The 17,464-nt window shown below is 38.5% G+C and overlaps 1 protein-coding gene across 2 annotated transcripts in view; it reads left to right on the forward strand.

Annotated features, from left to right (window-relative positions):
• Positions 1–14,931, forward strand: part of LOC117399339 (BMP-binding endothelial regulator protein-like) — a 33,402-nt gene extending 18,471 nt beyond the window's left edge. For both annotated transcript variants that reach the window (XM_059022880.1, XM_033998434.3), the window contains 9 exons: positions 205–304; positions 748–857; positions 2,832–2,972; positions 3,102–3,206; positions 3,315–3,360; positions 5,229–5,555; positions 6,597–6,933; positions 11,420–11,550; positions 13,703–14,931. In XM_059022880.1, coding sequence (XP_058878863.1) covers positions 205–304; positions 748–857; positions 2,832–2,972; positions 3,102–3,206; positions 3,315–3,360; positions 5,229–5,555; positions 6,597–6,933; positions 11,420–11,550; positions 13,703–13,884 — 1,479 coding nt within the window. In that variant the 3' untranslated portion in view covers positions 13,885–14,931. The remainder of the gene's footprint in view (positions 1–204; positions 305–747; positions 858–2,831; positions 2,973–3,101; positions 3,207–3,314; positions 3,361–5,228; positions 5,556–6,596; positions 6,934–11,419; positions 11,551–13,702) is intronic.
• Positions 14,932–17,464: the final 2,533 nt, after the last annotated feature.

The raw sequence follows: 17,464 nt of genomic DNA on the forward strand, positions 1-17,464 counted from the left end.
ATAACATGCCTCCACATTAAGGTGTAAACATGTTGGGAAAGCAGGGGAACTGAGCACATCTCCAAACATGTTTTGTCAAAAGAGGTAGTATTTCACAAGGTTTGGTCGCATGAAGGGTTTGAGCAGTATCCTTACCACCCTGTCTGTGTTCTCAAAGATACATTGTAGGAACTGTAGTGTGTAACTCGCTGTGTTTTCTTCCAGGGAGGCCGGACTCAGTGTGTGAAGGAAGTGTGTCCCGTCCTTTCCTGTCCCCAGCACCTCAGCCACACACCTCCAGGGCAGTGTTGCCCCAAATGTTTAGGTAATTATCAAGAATAAAATGTGTGTTTTGTTGAAAAACTTTTCAGATTTCTGCATCCTTCAGGGTTCCTGCTCTAATAAGGTATCAATGTAATTTCATGGAAATTACCTTGTGAACAACATTTTACAAGTTGTAAATACATGGTAACACATCACAGGCTGTTTCTATGTAACTACACATTTACTCCATCAGTAGTTACTACGCACAGTAAGTGCAAGAAACATTGGTAGTTACCTAGTTATTAATGTGTTATTACATAGCTATGGGTGCCCTGTTTTCTAAATTGCAACCAATGTATTTTCGATAGAACTGCGGAGCTGGTTGTACATGTAACAGGGTGGAGGCTGGGCGCGAACCGTAGAGCGTCTTAACCACAATGCAAAAGAGCTGGGCTCGTCTATTGATTTCTATGACATAATCAAATGTTTTTTGTAATGTTTTAGGTCAAAGGAGAGTGTTTGATCTGTTGCTCGGAAGCTGCTTGTTTCACAGTGAGGTGTATGAGAATGGGACCTCCTTCAAATACGACAACTGCACTTCTTGTGTCTGCAAGGTGAGCCACTGCTTGGATAATCCCCTGGATTTGCCTGAATCTTCTTCATCTTCTTTGACAAATAAAGAGCTTTTTATTTCAATAAGAGGATTTTTTCCCTTGTAAAGGGGAATTGGGCTTTTTCAGTAGTAACAAAAATCTTTCTTTTAAACCACTGGAGCATAGATGAAATAAGTGCATTAACTGTACAACTGTGCCATCTAATGTGTACACTGATGCCATCTGTGACAAAGTGTGGCTCGTCCCTTCTGGTCCGGGGCAACTTTTGTCACAATTTCTGTGTTCCTGCTGCCGCTGGTGGTGAATGTTGGACAAGTTGATAAAAGACGTGTAGTATAACGGGGTTTACAGATATGTTTATTTGTTCAGTAGGGCGCTTTGACAAACAGCACACTGCTCCTTTAGGAATGCTAACTACACAATGTATTTCAATTCCTTACCTTCCAGGCTGTCCAAGATCTGTTTAACCTGCCCTTTTAAATCTGTGTTGGTTCCATCAATTACCCACAGCTGTCTCCCGTTAACTGTGTCAGGACAATCAGTCCCTCACTCCTGGCTGACTCATTCTGGGAAATGCAGTTCTTTAGCTCACTTTTAATTTGTAGAACAACATTTATTTTCCCTCAACCCCACAGGATACAGACTCCGCATCATCCGAGACCCTATGTATCTTCCTTCTAGGACTATTTCCCAGACTTTGCAACACATCTCATGTGTCAAAGCTATCAAAAAGTAGATTTTTAAATTCCATGATGAACAGAGAATGTTACACACAATACAAATGTTAATAAGATCTGAAAAGGTGAATAGGGGAATGCCTAGTCTAAGGTCTGTTCTACTTAATTGATCTTATTTGAAAAACAAGCACATATATATATATATATATACACTACCGGTCAAAAGTTTTAGAACACCCCCATTTTTCCATTTTTGCAGCGCCATGCAATACCTAGTTGGTCAGGGGTTCATCCTACAGCAAGATAATGACCCAAAACATACCTCCAGGCTATGTCAGAACTACCTTAGAAGAAAAGAACAAGACGGTAGGCTTCAAATCATGGAATGGCCAGCACAGTCTCCAGACTTAAACCCCATCGAGCTGGTTTGGGATGAACTGGACAGAAGGGTGAAAGCAAAGCAACCTACAAGTGCAACACATTTGTGGGAACTTCTGCAACAGTGTTGGGAAGAACTTTCCGAACAATATTTGATTTCCATTGTAGAAAGAATGCCACGAGTGTGTTCGGCTGTTATATCTGCAAAAGGTGGCTACTTTGATGAGTCAAAAATTTAGATTAAATTTTGTTAAACAAAACGATTACATGATTTCTTTTTTTATCTCCAATTGTTTATTTGTTCTATGCTTTAATTTCAGAGTACATTGAGACATTAAACTGTGTAAATTTCAATAAAAACTGGAACAATGGATGTGTTCTAAAACTTTTGACCGGTAGTATATATATATATATATATATATATATATATATATATATATATATATATATAAAGTTTGAGAAAAAGGAAAACTGCTGTGTACCAAAATGATCAATAAGAAAAAAGAAAAGGATATTTCAGGTACTTAAAAAGGTAGAATAATTGATTACAAATCAATTATCAGGACGTTTCGGACTACAAGTCCTTCATCGATTGAATACAAAAAAAGAGTCAAAAAAACTGAAATATCCTTAATATCCTTTCTTTTTTCTTTTATATATATATATATATATATATATATATATATATATATATATATATATATATATGTATTACATTTGATTTCCATCATTCTTTCAAGTTTTCAGTCATGTTTTTATTGTCTGAATAGACTGTTTTTGCTCTACTAGGCACTAAAGTGTTGCTCACAAGCAAGAGGAAAAGAGGCACTGGTTTTAGATGAAGAACATCACCTTCTGTAAAATTCCAGGACAAGTTGCTCATGTTGTACAAAGATTTCTTTTTTCTCTTCAATCCCAGAATTCCACAGTGGTGTGTAAGAGGAAGTGCTCTCGTTCTGGGAGTTGCTATAGCAACAAAGAGCTCTGCTGTGAGCCTTGTGTCTCTTATGTTCCCATTGAGGAGGTCACATTTTGCCAGTCTGGGAATAAAATCTACAGGGTGAGTAAGTGGGCAGGAAAACTACAAGGTCATTACATTCTGGGGCATTCTAGTTTGAAAGTACCTGTTCTAACCACTAAACAAAACACAAACTAATACACATTTTTGTTATTTCTTTGTTTGTTATAGGATGGAGAAATGTGGCCCTCTGTCAACTGCACACTGTGTGCTTGTGTAAAGGGGGAGGTCAAGTGCCACAAAAAACAATGTGTCCTAATAAAGAGCTGCCCCTCTGTGAGTATACAGCAGATCAGTATTGCAGTGTGCTTGTCCATCGTTATGATTAAATGGAAGCTGACAGAAGGGGGCGCTCCATAATGCTTGTAATTTTGTTTCCCACAGGGTAAAATTCTCAACAGAAATGGTTGCTGTCCCATTTGCACTGAAAGTGAGTAAGTTATTTATACACATTACAATCTTTTTTTTTTTTTTTAATTTGTAAAATTAAAATGCAAGGAGACCAAAAAGAGGAATAATTACTGTTGTGATACCAAAAACATCTCCCACTGAATAGTTTACTACCCTTATAAAAGTTTCCCATAGTATAAGCATAGAAAAGTGTAATATAGAACAGTGAAAACATGGTAAAGCACAGGTAAGCATTGTACAGGCTATGTAAGAATGGTAAAGCATATTAAAAAAAACATGGCAAACCTTGGTTAATTATGATAAATTCATATTACAACCGCGAGAAAAGCATGGGAAAATTGGCATGCAAATTTACTGTGGTAAACTTTTATAAGGGTAATTTAGCCCTCATTGAGTCCAAACTGGCAGATGTCATGAAATGTTTGTTTGTTTGTTGAACGATTTTGGTGCTGTTTGGAGCATCATAGTTTATATGTGTGTATGCCAAATCCTTCCAAAGTGCTTAACAACTCTAAAAGCAACCAGACTCCTAATAAAAAACAAACAAACAAAAAAAAAAACTCCAGGACATTTGAAGATCAGATATTAAAAACCTCAACTCATATCCTGTTAAACTGCATAAAAAAGAGCATTTATAGTAAGACCTTTAGTATTAATTGTAATCTTACTGTCGCAACTTCTACTTTGAAGCCTGATATTGTCAAAAATCAGAAGCTAAGCCAGGCTGAGCCTGGTTAATACATGGGTGGCAGATCACCATGGCAAATCAGGTGCTGTATGGGACATTCTCAACCTCTCCATTACCAAAAGGACATTGTGGCCTTGGAGAGAGTCCTGCATAGAGCAACCAGACATATCCCAGGGTTTAAAGGTATGAACTATGAAGATAGATTGAGTTCAAAGCTTAAAAGGATTTGAAATAAAGTTAACCCTAGCCTATACTTTAAGCACAGATTTTAGAAACAGTACTTCACACAGAGAGTGGAGAGGGTATGGAATGGTTTACCGAGCCATGTTGTTGGTGCAAAATCATTGGGATTATTTAGGACCAGACTTGACAAAGTTTTGAGATTTAAAATGTTATTGGGTTAGTTGTTACAAAATGTTGTAATTGCCTTCAACCTGTCAATGGCAATTGTGCAGCAGACACAGAGCTACACTGAAAAAGGTGTATTTTTAAAATGTGTTGTGAAGTACTATTGCTTTAGAAATGTATCTATTAATCACACCTCTTGCATCCCTGTATAGTTTGAGTAATTATTATGCAGATTTTCATTTTATACTCCTTTTAAAATATATATATTTTGAATAAACTTTGTGTAACTGTTAATTTAATAAATTTAGATTGTTAAAGCTGTGTGGTAAATCAACCAAATTTACTGAAAGACATAAACTGTATTTTTACAACATAAGTCAGTTTGAATGGGTAAAGTAATTAAGAAGCACTTGCTGTACAATTAGCAGATTTTTTGAGGTTCAGTGTCTTTGCAGGATTTTAACGGAGAAATCCACCCTGGTAGAGCCAAGTACGAAACAGACAGGAGCTAATTGTTTTGGGAGTGTTGTTTTCTACAGTTACAGTTTTCCAGCTAAGCGTTACAACTTAAGGAATACAACAACAACAACATTTAAAACAGTAATGTAAAACATTATTAATACAATTAGCCTACTTAGCTAATTAGCCACAGTTTTAACGTAAAATACCAACATTACTGATCATTGCATCTGATTCAGAAGCACAAGTATAGGCTAGGGTTAACTCGACAGCAAGACGAGTCTCATTTACATCCCTGCAGCAAAGATTCAAGTATTTTATTAAATGTTTGCTGTTTTGTGAATTCTGTACACTAAACTAACTGTCCTGCTCTCTTCTTCTGATGCACGCAGAACCTGGAGTTTGCACTGTGTTTGGAGACCCTCACTACAATACTTTTGACGGCAGGACGTTTAACTTTCAGGGGACCTGCAAGTATGTTCTGGCCAAAGACTGCTCGGCGGCAGCTAGCTTTCAGGTGCTGGTGAAGAATGACGCCCGCAAAACACGCTCCTTCTCCTGGACCAAGTCAGTGGAGTTTATCTCAGCTGATGTGAGTATCAGCCTGCACCAGCACCTCACAGTAAAACAGAATGGGACTCGGATATCTCTGCCTCATGAGACAGAACAGATACGTGTTGACTTGGACGGGTACTTACTGAAACTGACCACGAAGACAGGTGAGCTCCTGGCCCCAGCCATGGTGGTCTTCTATACAATCAATGGCTCTAATGGATTGTGGAGTGCACGCATTGTCAACAAGTTTTCCTGATCCCTCAGTTTTGAATGTGTTGTGGTCTTGATAATCCAAGAGTGACAGCCGGATTGTTGTATGTCAGCTTTGATTGACACCCTATCATAAAAAACAGTGTTTACCGGTTTGACCCCTGTTTTCTGCACTTGGGTGACTACGCCTTTCAGGCATGATTTTGTTGGCTTACAAAATATAAATCTTAGAATAGTACTGGTATTGGCTACTTAGTAACTTTACTCTTTGAAATATATTACATTATTAGTGGTATTAGTATTATTTTAAACTCTATGGGACAAAGCCCTGGCATAATGTACATTTATAATCCACTGATTATCCCAGCCCAATCAAAAGCCTGTTTATAATATATGAGCTCTTGACTTGATGACAGAGCATAAAGCAGTTATGAATGGTGTCATGGTGTTTGATCTAGATAGTGTATAAACACACTTACAGATCATCCAAACTAGAAATGTCAAACCAGATTGCTACATTACACAAGACTGATGCCTTATATATTCTTTAAAAGTAATATTGAATAAGGGTTTTACATGACATTGACCCCAATGATATTTAACATCCTAAAAGGTAGAGGGTCCTAGTTTAATGATTTGTAAATATATGTAAATCTAATTAAAATAAAACATACAACAAGAACAATACATCTGATGGGGAACAATAGATTTTGCTGAATATCATCATGTGCAACTTTTTTAACATTAATATTTATTCTTTCAACACTTAATCATTAATGTATGTGGTAAAGCTATAAATTCATTCAAGCAGACAAATGTTTTGGCTAAAGCCTTCATTGGCGTCACCAGATGAACATTTCTCTTCTTGACTATAGTTTTCCGTCTAATATTTTAAACAAAAATACGTAGATGGACTTGGATAAAAGTCCCAGGTTTAGCCTGTTTCTTGGTTTACTGTGAAATCTGAAAGAAGGTGCGTTCTGTTGGTGTTTCAGGTCTGGTGATCTCATGGGATGGGGACAGTTTCGTGGAGGTCATGGCTGCACCCCACCTGAAGGGCAAGATGTGCGGCCTGTGCGGGAACTACAACGGGCACAGGCGAGACGACCTCATCGGTGGCGATGGCAACTTCAGGTTTGACGTGGACGAGTTTGCAGAGACATGGCGCGTGGAGTCCAATGAAGTGTGCAACCTGCCGCGGAACAAACCCCCGCTTTACCTCTGTCCTGGCACCGTCAAGGTCAAGTTCCGAGCCCACCGCGAGTGCCAGAAACTCAAGTCCTGGGAGTTCCAGAAGTGCCACTCCACAGTCGACTTTACCTCATTTTATAGGTGAGTGGAAATTTTTGTCAACAGTTGTAGCAGAACCATTACTAAAACGAATCCGAACAAGCAGTGCTTGAAATGTATTCCAAAGCCAAAACAACTATGTTCATATTCTTTCCTAAAACTTAATTAATAAACGACCAAAAACACTTTTCCAGGTTCAATATTTTATATAAATAAATAAATAAATTTCATGAAGCAATACAAAAATGACGTCTTAAATACATAACACACATTCTTCACCACTAAGTGTGTTTATCTCCTTTGTTTACAAGGTAATTTGATGGGGGTACCAGCTTTATTTGACTTCTGAGAGATTTCTTTAATGTAGTATGGTTATTATTATTTTTCAGTACATTTAAAATGAAAGAATATTAAAATATTTATTTGGATTTTGAAAGAATATTTGAACATGAAAAACCTGTGTTCGATCAAGCCCCACTGTACTTTGTAGTTCTGTGACTTATTGGCAAGGTTACATTGGGAAGAAATAATGTTGGTATACTGTGGTATTCGACTGAATATTTTTTTTTCTTGGGAGTGCTGTATCTTGTAACAGTAAAACCCCACGAGTCATTCGTTGTACTGCTCTGTGTTCCTGCTAGGGCAGCAGGCTGGATAGACGTTTCCTATGAATTTTCAGATCACAGTCTGTTAGCAATTATATTTGTCAGACAAGGCCAGCAGCATTATGTGCAGTGCTACTACAGATGTTAAATGCATTTCGGAATTGGTGTATTTCTTCCCACATTGGCTATTTGCTTAAGAACTTAGAAGATGAATATGGCTTTGTACAGGCAGAGATCACCAGGGAACAACATCACATGTTCTTGAGTGGAATTATGCAGTCATGTTATTCAATCTCTACTGAGGTGGAGCTATGAAAATGTATCCAAGCAGGTTCTCAGATTCTGTCCTGAGCTTCTCTATCATGCCGTTGTGGGCATTTTTAAAACTAGTATATCTGAACTTGGCTGTCCATTCACAGATAACAGTGGAGTAGATCTTGACTCTGTTCAGTTTTTATACATTGGCTGGACTTTCTCGTCTTGATGTCTGTGTTTATACAGAATTGACCAAACCAACCAACCAGAGACACACAGAAAACAAAACTCAACAAAGCAACTGTAATTATTATTTTGTGTAGTTCCTTTACACTTGGAAATCCTTCTAGCTTACCTCATCATTTCCGAGCTGTTTCCCTACACAGCAGTCTACAAGGTTAAACCTGGCTTTTCTTTGTGTTTTTAAAGGAAATGTTATGAAGGAGCAGGAAAAGAGATGCAAATAAAGAGAAACCGTAGAAGAGGTGTAATAATAAACAGGGTGCCCAGTATGAAATAATGATCTGGGCCAGAGGTGAAGGAGCAGCTTCAGAAGCTAGATCCAGCAGTGCCGTGATTATAGACAATCAAAGCAGGAGAATAAAAGAAGGTTGGACAGCGGGAAATGTGATCTTTTTGTCATGCTATGATACCGGCCAGGAAAATAAATGGGATGGTTAAAAGCTTTAGGGAGGTAATTAAAGAGGCACCTGTGGGATTTCTGTACAAAGGGAAGCAAAGTTTTGGAAAAGCAAACTAAGTAGGACCCAGGATAACAGGCTAGTTTTTCTTCCAAAGGTCATGATCGTGGTGAGTGGGTGTTGAAAAGTGACATATAACTCTCACAAAACTAGTACAGTTTCTGCCCAATGTGTCAAGGTTTATACAATATGATTGATTACCATAGTACATTTGCACAGTAATTTCCCCAGGGTTATACTGACATTTACCATAGTTTGCCAACATGTGCCATGTTTCTAAATTGTTTATTAATATGCTTTACCATACCTCTCTGGAATTCACAATGCATATAGTTGCTTTAACATGCTTTCACAATACTTTATTACACTTTGTTATGCTTTTACTATCATACACTTTTATAAGGGCTACCCACCTACTGCACTAAGGTGGAGTTCTAAAGTTTCATCCAGGCATTAAAAAGTTCCTCTGCTTCTGTGAAAAACTGATCTCCTCTGTTGGAACAGTGATTCCACATACAATGCTGTTGGTAGGTGGAGCATGTCCAAGCTTGTTCCCTTGATGGGAGAGGCTGATGAACTCCAGGACACCGAGATGAAATTGCTACTGTCTGAGCTACCAGCCCACTGGGGAACCCAGGGCATGAAATCAAGGGGTGTAGTGATAGGACAGCTGTAAAGTCACCAACAATTTATATATATACCAGGTGGCTTTAAAGTCACTCAACCAGTGCACACTTTTGTTTTTGGAAATAAGCAATAATGCTTAACAGGGGAACATACCACAAGAAGAGAAAACAGGATTCTGATTGTATAGTTATCTCATACTAGGAAAAAAAATGTGGCTCTATTGGGCAGTAAAGTTTTGTATTTTTATAATCATGTTTCTCGTCATCCGAGGATTGTTAATGTGTCCACAGCAACAGGCCACATCAGCTGATCATTTTGTAAATGTTGTAGCTGGAAATGAAAGATTATTTTCGAGTGTTTAAATAGGTGAAGCAACTCGACAGCACTCATAAGGCGAAGCTCTTGTCTTTAATTTAGTCTGGTCTCATAAACATGCAAGGCCTCTTCCCGTATCCAAGGTTTATAGAGTTGTGGAGGTCAAGGAACAAGGGCCATTCTGGCTCCTACTTCATATTATACTAAACTTGAGCCACGAGAAGCCTTTCCCCAGCTCTCTTTCCATCTGAAATATAGGTACTGTACTACAACAACAAAAACTCCTTGCCCATACAATTTCCATAATTCCTTGTGGGAACTGGGAGGATCATTTCTGTGTCAGGAAATGGAATAAAAGTAAGCGCCGCTTGCCGGAGAGGGTGCAGCTCTTTGGGATTTGTGGAAATCATTAACCTCGACCCAAACTGCCTCACTGTTTATTTTTTATACATATAGGCCTCTGAGTGGTATTCACTATGACCACGCACAGCGATACCATCTCCTCTCTGTAACTGGCAACTCTGTATGTGTATCACCGGTTCTCTGTGCTTGACATGCAGCCACAATATTCTTGGTATGCATCATTAAGAATACTCCAGCATACCTCAGATAGATAGCCAGGGATTATACTCATGGTTATGTATGTGTATATATTATATAATACATTTTACAATATATTTTTTATTTTATTGTTCAATATAAAGTATTCAGTTCTGCATTTGAGAATTTTGACCAAAAAAAAAAGTACATGCACAATATGTTTTGTTTACCACTAGGTAGCAGACTTGGGTTATGCTCTGTTACTGTGTGGTTATCTGCTGAGAGATGAGAGAGACACAGAGGGTTTGAGATTGAAAACGTCTCACAGGTGTCCAGGTTGTATTTTAAGTACAGGCAGTTGCAGTGGTATGTGGCCGCCACTAGGGTACCAGCAATGGTAGCCCTAGTGTGGAAGGAAATATACAAGCATGTACATCAAAATACAAATACAAAACAAAACGGAGGGAAAAAAAGCTACAAAACAAAAGGTGGCCATGCTTGGACCATGCACTGCTCCCACTAAAAGGGAGGTCTCACACCAGGAACCTTCTCCCTATACAAACTAACTAAATTTAGGAGGGATTAAAGTCCCCTAAATTAATCCCTTTGCTATGGGATGCAGTGGTCGGAAGTCTTGGTTCACTTTCCCTGGATATCCACACATCCATGAGTCTCCATGCTGGCACACAAAGAACAGAACAAAGAAACCGACTTTTCAGTCTCTGAATACATTATTCAGTTAAAACCTGGCCACCTGCTGCACATTAGATTTCAGTTAGGCAGGGAGGGAAGTCTAACCTCTCAGCCCTTCCATATCTAGCACACACTTTGTTTTTACAAAATGTAAACCAATGTTATTTTTAAAGAAAACAACCCCATTTTTTTTATAACCCCCACCCACTATACATTATTTACAAGGGCAGGCCTCAGCCCTCCCACTGTGCAGTTCTGGTTTTCTTTAATCAGTAAAATATGTGTTTAAAAAAGCTTACTGCTGGAGGTGTGTGCTTCCCGGGTTTGGACGCTAGGGGGAGAAATGTCCTTAGAATTTCCTGACATCAGGTACACACAGTACTGTAAGCACAACCGTTAGAAATGGCAAACCTTTTTATTTTTTTATTATTTTTTATTTTTATTTTTTTTAGGCTTTTGGGGGGGATTCATAATATTGGTTGTTTATGATAAACATAAATCGCAGACAATGTTTAAAGCATATTGATTTATGTACGATTGTAGACAACAAACAGTACACTGATAGTCCTGTTTTTTCTTGGACCAACTCCTCAACCAGCACAAAGCCTCCAGAATCGGCACTACCTGTTGAAAACCTGCAAACCACCAGCTGACCAGGGTGTTGGTATCACATACAGTTTAGCATCTACCGTATGGGAGTTTACTGTGTTGCATTTGTAGTCTATCATGGTTTTCCCCATGCTTGCACTATGCATTTACCATGTTTTTATATTACATGTGTTTTCTTTGCAGGTCGTGCGTGACGGACATGTGCGAATGCCCTGTACACAAGAACTGCTACTGTGAGTCCTTCATTGCCTACTACCGGGCCTGTGACAGGGAAGGCATCAAGGTCCACTGGAAACCCGAGCAGAGCTGCATGGGTAGGGGAATTTAGGAATAAAAATTCTCAATGCTGCAGTCCAGGGGCTGCTTTTAAAAAACTTCAGGTTTGAGTGGCAGCGTTAGGCCAGGAAGAGGCCACAATAACACCTCGGACCTGGCATTTATTAAATATGGACTGATATTGTGCAGTTATCTCAGTTAGTTGACATTCTGGTTCAGAGCAGAAAGAGTACAGTATTTTGAGGAGGGTTCTTTCATTTGGAAACCTTTCATTTGGCCTTTTACAATCAGATACCTTTATAATCAGGCCATAAGCAAGCTCCATTGAAGAAAGACTCAATCTCAGTGTAAAAAAATAGTACAGTTGAATCATAAACCCTCCAGAATCTGGGATGAGGATTGATCTCAATCGACTTGGTCATTTGAAACCACATCCCCCGCTAAATGCCCCTTAACCCCACACACTAGAATTGGTTTGCTCAGTCTGATTACAAGTTGTGATTTAGAGCACTTTTTTATATAATAAGGTACTGGTATATAATGAGCTATTGAGCTACACTAGTGCCCAGTACCTGCTGTACAACCATATGTGTAATGCCCCTTTCTCCACTGGTACACATGGTTTTCCACTGGCTATTTGTTGAGCTGAGTGAGAACCAAACCGTGAAACTGGCCTCAAAACACATCTGAATCTGGCTTGGAGCCGTTACGTCAGTGCACTTGAGGAACATGCCATGCAGCGAATCGGAGGAGAGAAAAGTACAGCCTTGGGACGCTGAGGAAGAACAGGCTCTAGTTTCTCTGTTGTATTCAGCAATAGATGACCTACGAAAATGAAGAAAAACATAATAATCTCTGGATCCGCCATTCTCAACTCTAATACAGCTCCTCTTAATACCACATCATGTACATGCGTCACGACACGTTAATTGCGTGTGACATCAGTGGCACGACTCGGGCTCTGCAGTGGAAAAACTATAAATACACTTCAGTCCTGTTTTTCAAGCTCTGTCGTGACAGATATTGATGAATCATGTGAAAACCAAGCAGATTTTATGCAGATTAGAAATAGATGCAACAGACCGGTACTCGGAAACTGTCTGCTGCTGCCTTCCCCCACTGAACGAAGCCTTGGTGTACTTCTGAATAGTAACCTCTACTTTGATGCCCAAATCTCCTCTGTAGTCAAATCCTCCTTCTAACACCTCCGAAACATCTCAAAGGTCCGCACCTACCTTTCCCTCCTGGATGCAGAGATACTCTGTCATGCATTCATCTCCTCTCGACTCGACTACTGCAATTCACAACTCTCTCTATAGTGGTCTTCCTTCACGCACCATAAACAGGCTGCAGCTGATTCAAAATGCCACTGCTAGGATCCTTACCAGATGTCAAAAACATGATCACATTAACCCCTGTCTTGCCCAGCTGCACTGGCTACCTGTAAAGTTCAGGATTACTTTCAAAATTCTCCTGCTTGCCTACAAGGCCCTTCATCACACAGGTCCAGAGTATCTCTCCAACCTGCTGACCTGCTGTGTCCCTGCACACAAGCTGAGGTCCTCTGACTCTGGCTTACTTGTTATACCCAAGCAAAAGTGCACCACACTCGGAGAGCGCTCTTTTAGCTTCATGGCCCTGACTCTCTGGAACTCTCTCCCAGCTTCAGTGCGTGTAGCTCCTAGAGTCGCTCACTTCAAATCAACTCTCAAGACCCAATTGTTCTCTCTTGCTTACAATGCTTTTGAAGCCTGATATATTTTATTAGCTGTTGTCTAAATTGCTATTTCAGCATCCACAATGTTTAGAATTCACATCCTAGCCTTTTATTTAATGTATTATGCATGTATTTAATGTATTTACATTGTTTTTTACTGTTTGTATTTAATGTACTGTGCCCTGTATTATGCATTGTTCCTCACTGTCTTGTAAAGCTCTTTGTGATGGTGGTCCACTATGAAAGGCGCTATATAAAATAAAGATTGATTGATTGATTGGTAATGCAATGATAGAATGTTATTTCCCGAGGAGGCATACACTGTTTAAGTGTTCAGATGATAAGTGTTATAACCCTACTAAACAGTTTGGCTTGTAGGTTAAAACAGAACATTATAATGTCTTATAATGTCTTATGTATAATGTATGTATGTGTGTATGTTTATATTTACCTTTTGTATTTTGTGTTTTTAGCCACCCAGTGCAAGCATGGATCTGTGTACGACACCTGTGGCCCAGGGTGCACAAAGACTTGCGATAACTGGAACGAGATCATCCCGTGCAATAAACCCTGTGTGGCTGGGTGCCACTGCCCAGCAGACCTCGTGCTTTCGAAAGGAAGATGTATTAAGTCCACTCTCTGCGCACGCCGATGACACAAGCTGCATTGGGGAAGGACATATAGGCAGGTGACTGCTGTTCCACTGCAGCAAACCCTCGAACACAGCCCATGAAGAACTGTGAAAGCGCCCAACCACCAACATCCAACCATCAACAACTCCACAGAGACGGTCGTCAACCTTCAAAGCTGTCTGCATGTACAACACATCATGTTTTGTCCAAATCAATGACAATATGCACTCACTTAACTTGGTTTAAAGTAAGAGTCTGCGGTATTGGCAACAGAGGATTTTTGACAAGCTGGAGTTATATACAATTACGGAAGGGAATTGGTTAAGACCTACATACAGTAAAATACAATATAATATAAGCAAAGAAAGACAGCTAACATTTTATTTTGTATTTTTGAATTTTTTTTTTTACTATGAGGTATATGTATTATCGTCTAGAGATACTGTAAAGAGAATTGTGTAAAGTAAAAACAGATATTTTTTATTATTATTATTATTTTTTCTAAATTAAGTTAAATAATAACTAAAAAGATATATGACTAAAACCTTCAATTCTAATATGTTACAGATTGTTTTTAAAGGGAAAAAACTATTTATGTTTTTTAGAAGAACATAGTTTATTTTGAAACAAGGAGCTCAAACTTGGACCTGTTTGTTTGGGTTTTTTTTTTATGGTGAATTACAGCGCCTCTTTTTTCCATAAAAATGTAAATAACGTAAAGTACTGTATTTTGACTTGTTGTACCCAGATTGCCATTAGATAGAAGATTATGCTCTTGTATATATTTCACTTCTCTTTGTAAGTAATAATTTAAGAAAAAAAAAGTTGTATCCTTTTATTGAAGTCTTACTGGTAAAGGGCTGCCAGCTGTTCCGTTTTTATGGTTTCCAAAGTGTTTTGTCCAGTTTTCATATCCTTAACCCTGTCTAACTTGATTGTTGTGGAGTAAGCCTGTATCAGTAGCTCGCCACTCCCCAAACCACTCGGAGTATCAACGTGAGGCAGCTGCCAGCTCTACACTGAGGCCATGTATTAATGCAATAAAAGTAAACCCTTTATTGGGAACCATGTAGTGTCTGTTCCACTTGGTTTTTAAGCCCTCTGGTATGCAGTTCTTCAGGTTTTAAATGATTTGTCCCACTTTGTGGCCACAAAGGTAAGTCTTAAAACAGTTATGTACTTCAAAAATCACGACGAGTACTAAAGGTAAGTAATATAACTAAATAGAAACTAAATCATAACAATTACTTCAAGTTACAAATTTAAAAATCACAACAGTTACTAAACGTTACAATGATTTTAAAACCACTATGATTACTAAAAGTTACTGTAATTGCTAAAATATATGTAGATTACAGGACATCAGTATCAATGTAAGTATTTTTTAATCTGATCTAACATGGGTACTATTTCCATGTAACTACATGGAAAGGGCTGTGTAAACAACATTTTGTTACCTGATGTATTTACACAGGTCATTTCCATGTAATTGCCGTATGCCATCTGTTATACCATAAAAGGCTGGATTTATTGATAATTACCCAGTTATTACCACCTTATTACATGGCTATGCATAGACTATTCTGAAATCCTACCAAAAATGAAAATTACTAAAAATTACAAGAATTACAGAAATTACAAAAAATACTTAAAATTACTGTGATTACTAAAACAGTTACTACATAAACTAGAACATACCATAATAATATTTCACAACCATTAATAAAAACAAAAAATAACAATGATTTATACAAATTGCAGATTACTATATTACTAGAAATTCCTACTAAAATACAATCGCTAAATTTCCTAGTTACTAAAAGTGACCGTGATTCATGGTGTATCCTATTAAGTCAAAAGAAACTACAGAAACTCAATCCTGTTTGAACTTATCTGTGTACACTTTTAATAAAATAACACTTATACATAAACCAGACTTGAAATCAATAGTTTTTGATGCAGAAAATGTACTGTACCTACAAGCTTGTAAGCACATATTGAACAGTGATAGCAAGAAGGGAAGGCTCGGTTTCTTCACAGTCGTCCTTTACACCTTTAACAGTCTGAGCTTTATATGCTGTAGGCATTGGCCATTTTTAAATAAGACACAGAATAACTATGTAAAAAGGAACGAAAATTCTAGGCGATGCAAAACTTTTGGCCATAGCTATAGGTTAGCAACACTTTACACTTACAGATTTCTAAATTTATGGATGAAACGGGTCCAAGCTAATCCCAGTTGCATTGCATTTTACTTAAGGATTAACCACAGCGACAGTAAGGCGTCTCAAGCCCAGGATGATGGCACTTAATGAAGGACAAGGTCAGTTATCAACATGCAATGATTAGGGGGATATTAATACTATTAAAAATCCAACAAATGCTTTTGATTACATAGACAATTTCAAATGTGTTTTCAGGTTGTATCTTGGACTGGATCACTTCGGCTGCTTGAATGTATGTTGTCATTTAAAGGCAGGTCCCGTTAGCTTCTAGAGGGAATTTGCCTATGGGAACGTGATTGTCTGAGATGGTCCATGAGGTTTATAATTTCTTTAAACGTTCCGTAATTTCAATAAAAAACTTGAAAAAACGTACTTGTACCCTTCATGTAGAATCACAGAACAATTTAACATACATACATACACACACACACACACACACACACACACACACACACACACACACACATACATAGGCTCTCAAAAGTATTCAACCCCCTTGGACTTTTCCACATTTTATTGTGTTACAACATGGAATCAAAATGGATTTAATTAGGAGTTTTTGCCACTGATCAACACAAAAAAGTCTGTAATGTCAAAGTGAAAAATAAAATCTACAAATTGTTCTAAATTAATTAAAAATACCAAAGAATATAATTGATTGCATAAGTATTCACCACCTTGAGTCAATATTTGGTAGAGGCACCTTTGGCAGCAAATTACAGCCATGAGTCTATTTGGATAAGTCTCTACCAGCTTTGCACATCTGGACACTGCAATTTTTGCCCATTATTCTTTGCAAAATTGCTCAAGCTCTGTCAAGTTGGATGGGGACCTTTGGTGAACAGCAATTTTCAACTCTTTCCACATATTCTCAATTGGATTGAGGTCCGGGCTTTGGGCCACTACAGGACATTTACCTTTTTGTTTTTAAGCCACTCCAGTGTGGCTTTGGCTGTATGTTTGGGTTCATTGTCCTGCTGGAAGGTGAATCTTCTCCCAAGTCCCAGGTCTCTTGCAGACTTCAGCAGGTTTTCCTCCAGGATTTCTCTGTACTTTGCTGCATCCATTTTGCCCTCTATCTTCACGAGCTTTCCAGGCCCTGACGCAGAGAAGCATCCCTATAGCATGATGCTGCCACCACCATGCTTCACGGTAGGGATGGTGTTCTCAGGATGATGTGCGGTGTTAGGCTTGCACCAAACACAGCGCTTAGCGTTGAGGCCAAAAGGCTCTATTTTGGTCTCATCATACCATATAACCTTCTTCCACTTGGTCTCAGAGTCTCCCACATGCCTCTTTTTCAACAATGGCTTTCTTTTTGCCACTCTCCCATAAATGCCAGTTTTGTGAAGCACCCGGGCTATTGTTGCCATATGCA

The sequence above is a fragment of the Acipenser ruthenus genome, chromosome 4 (assembly GCF_902713425.1).
Source record: "Acipenser ruthenus chromosome 4, fAciRut3.2 maternal haplotype, whole genome shotgun sequence".
NCBI lineage: Eukaryota > Metazoa > Chordata > Actinopteri > Acipenseriformes > Acipenseridae > Acipenser > Acipenser ruthenus.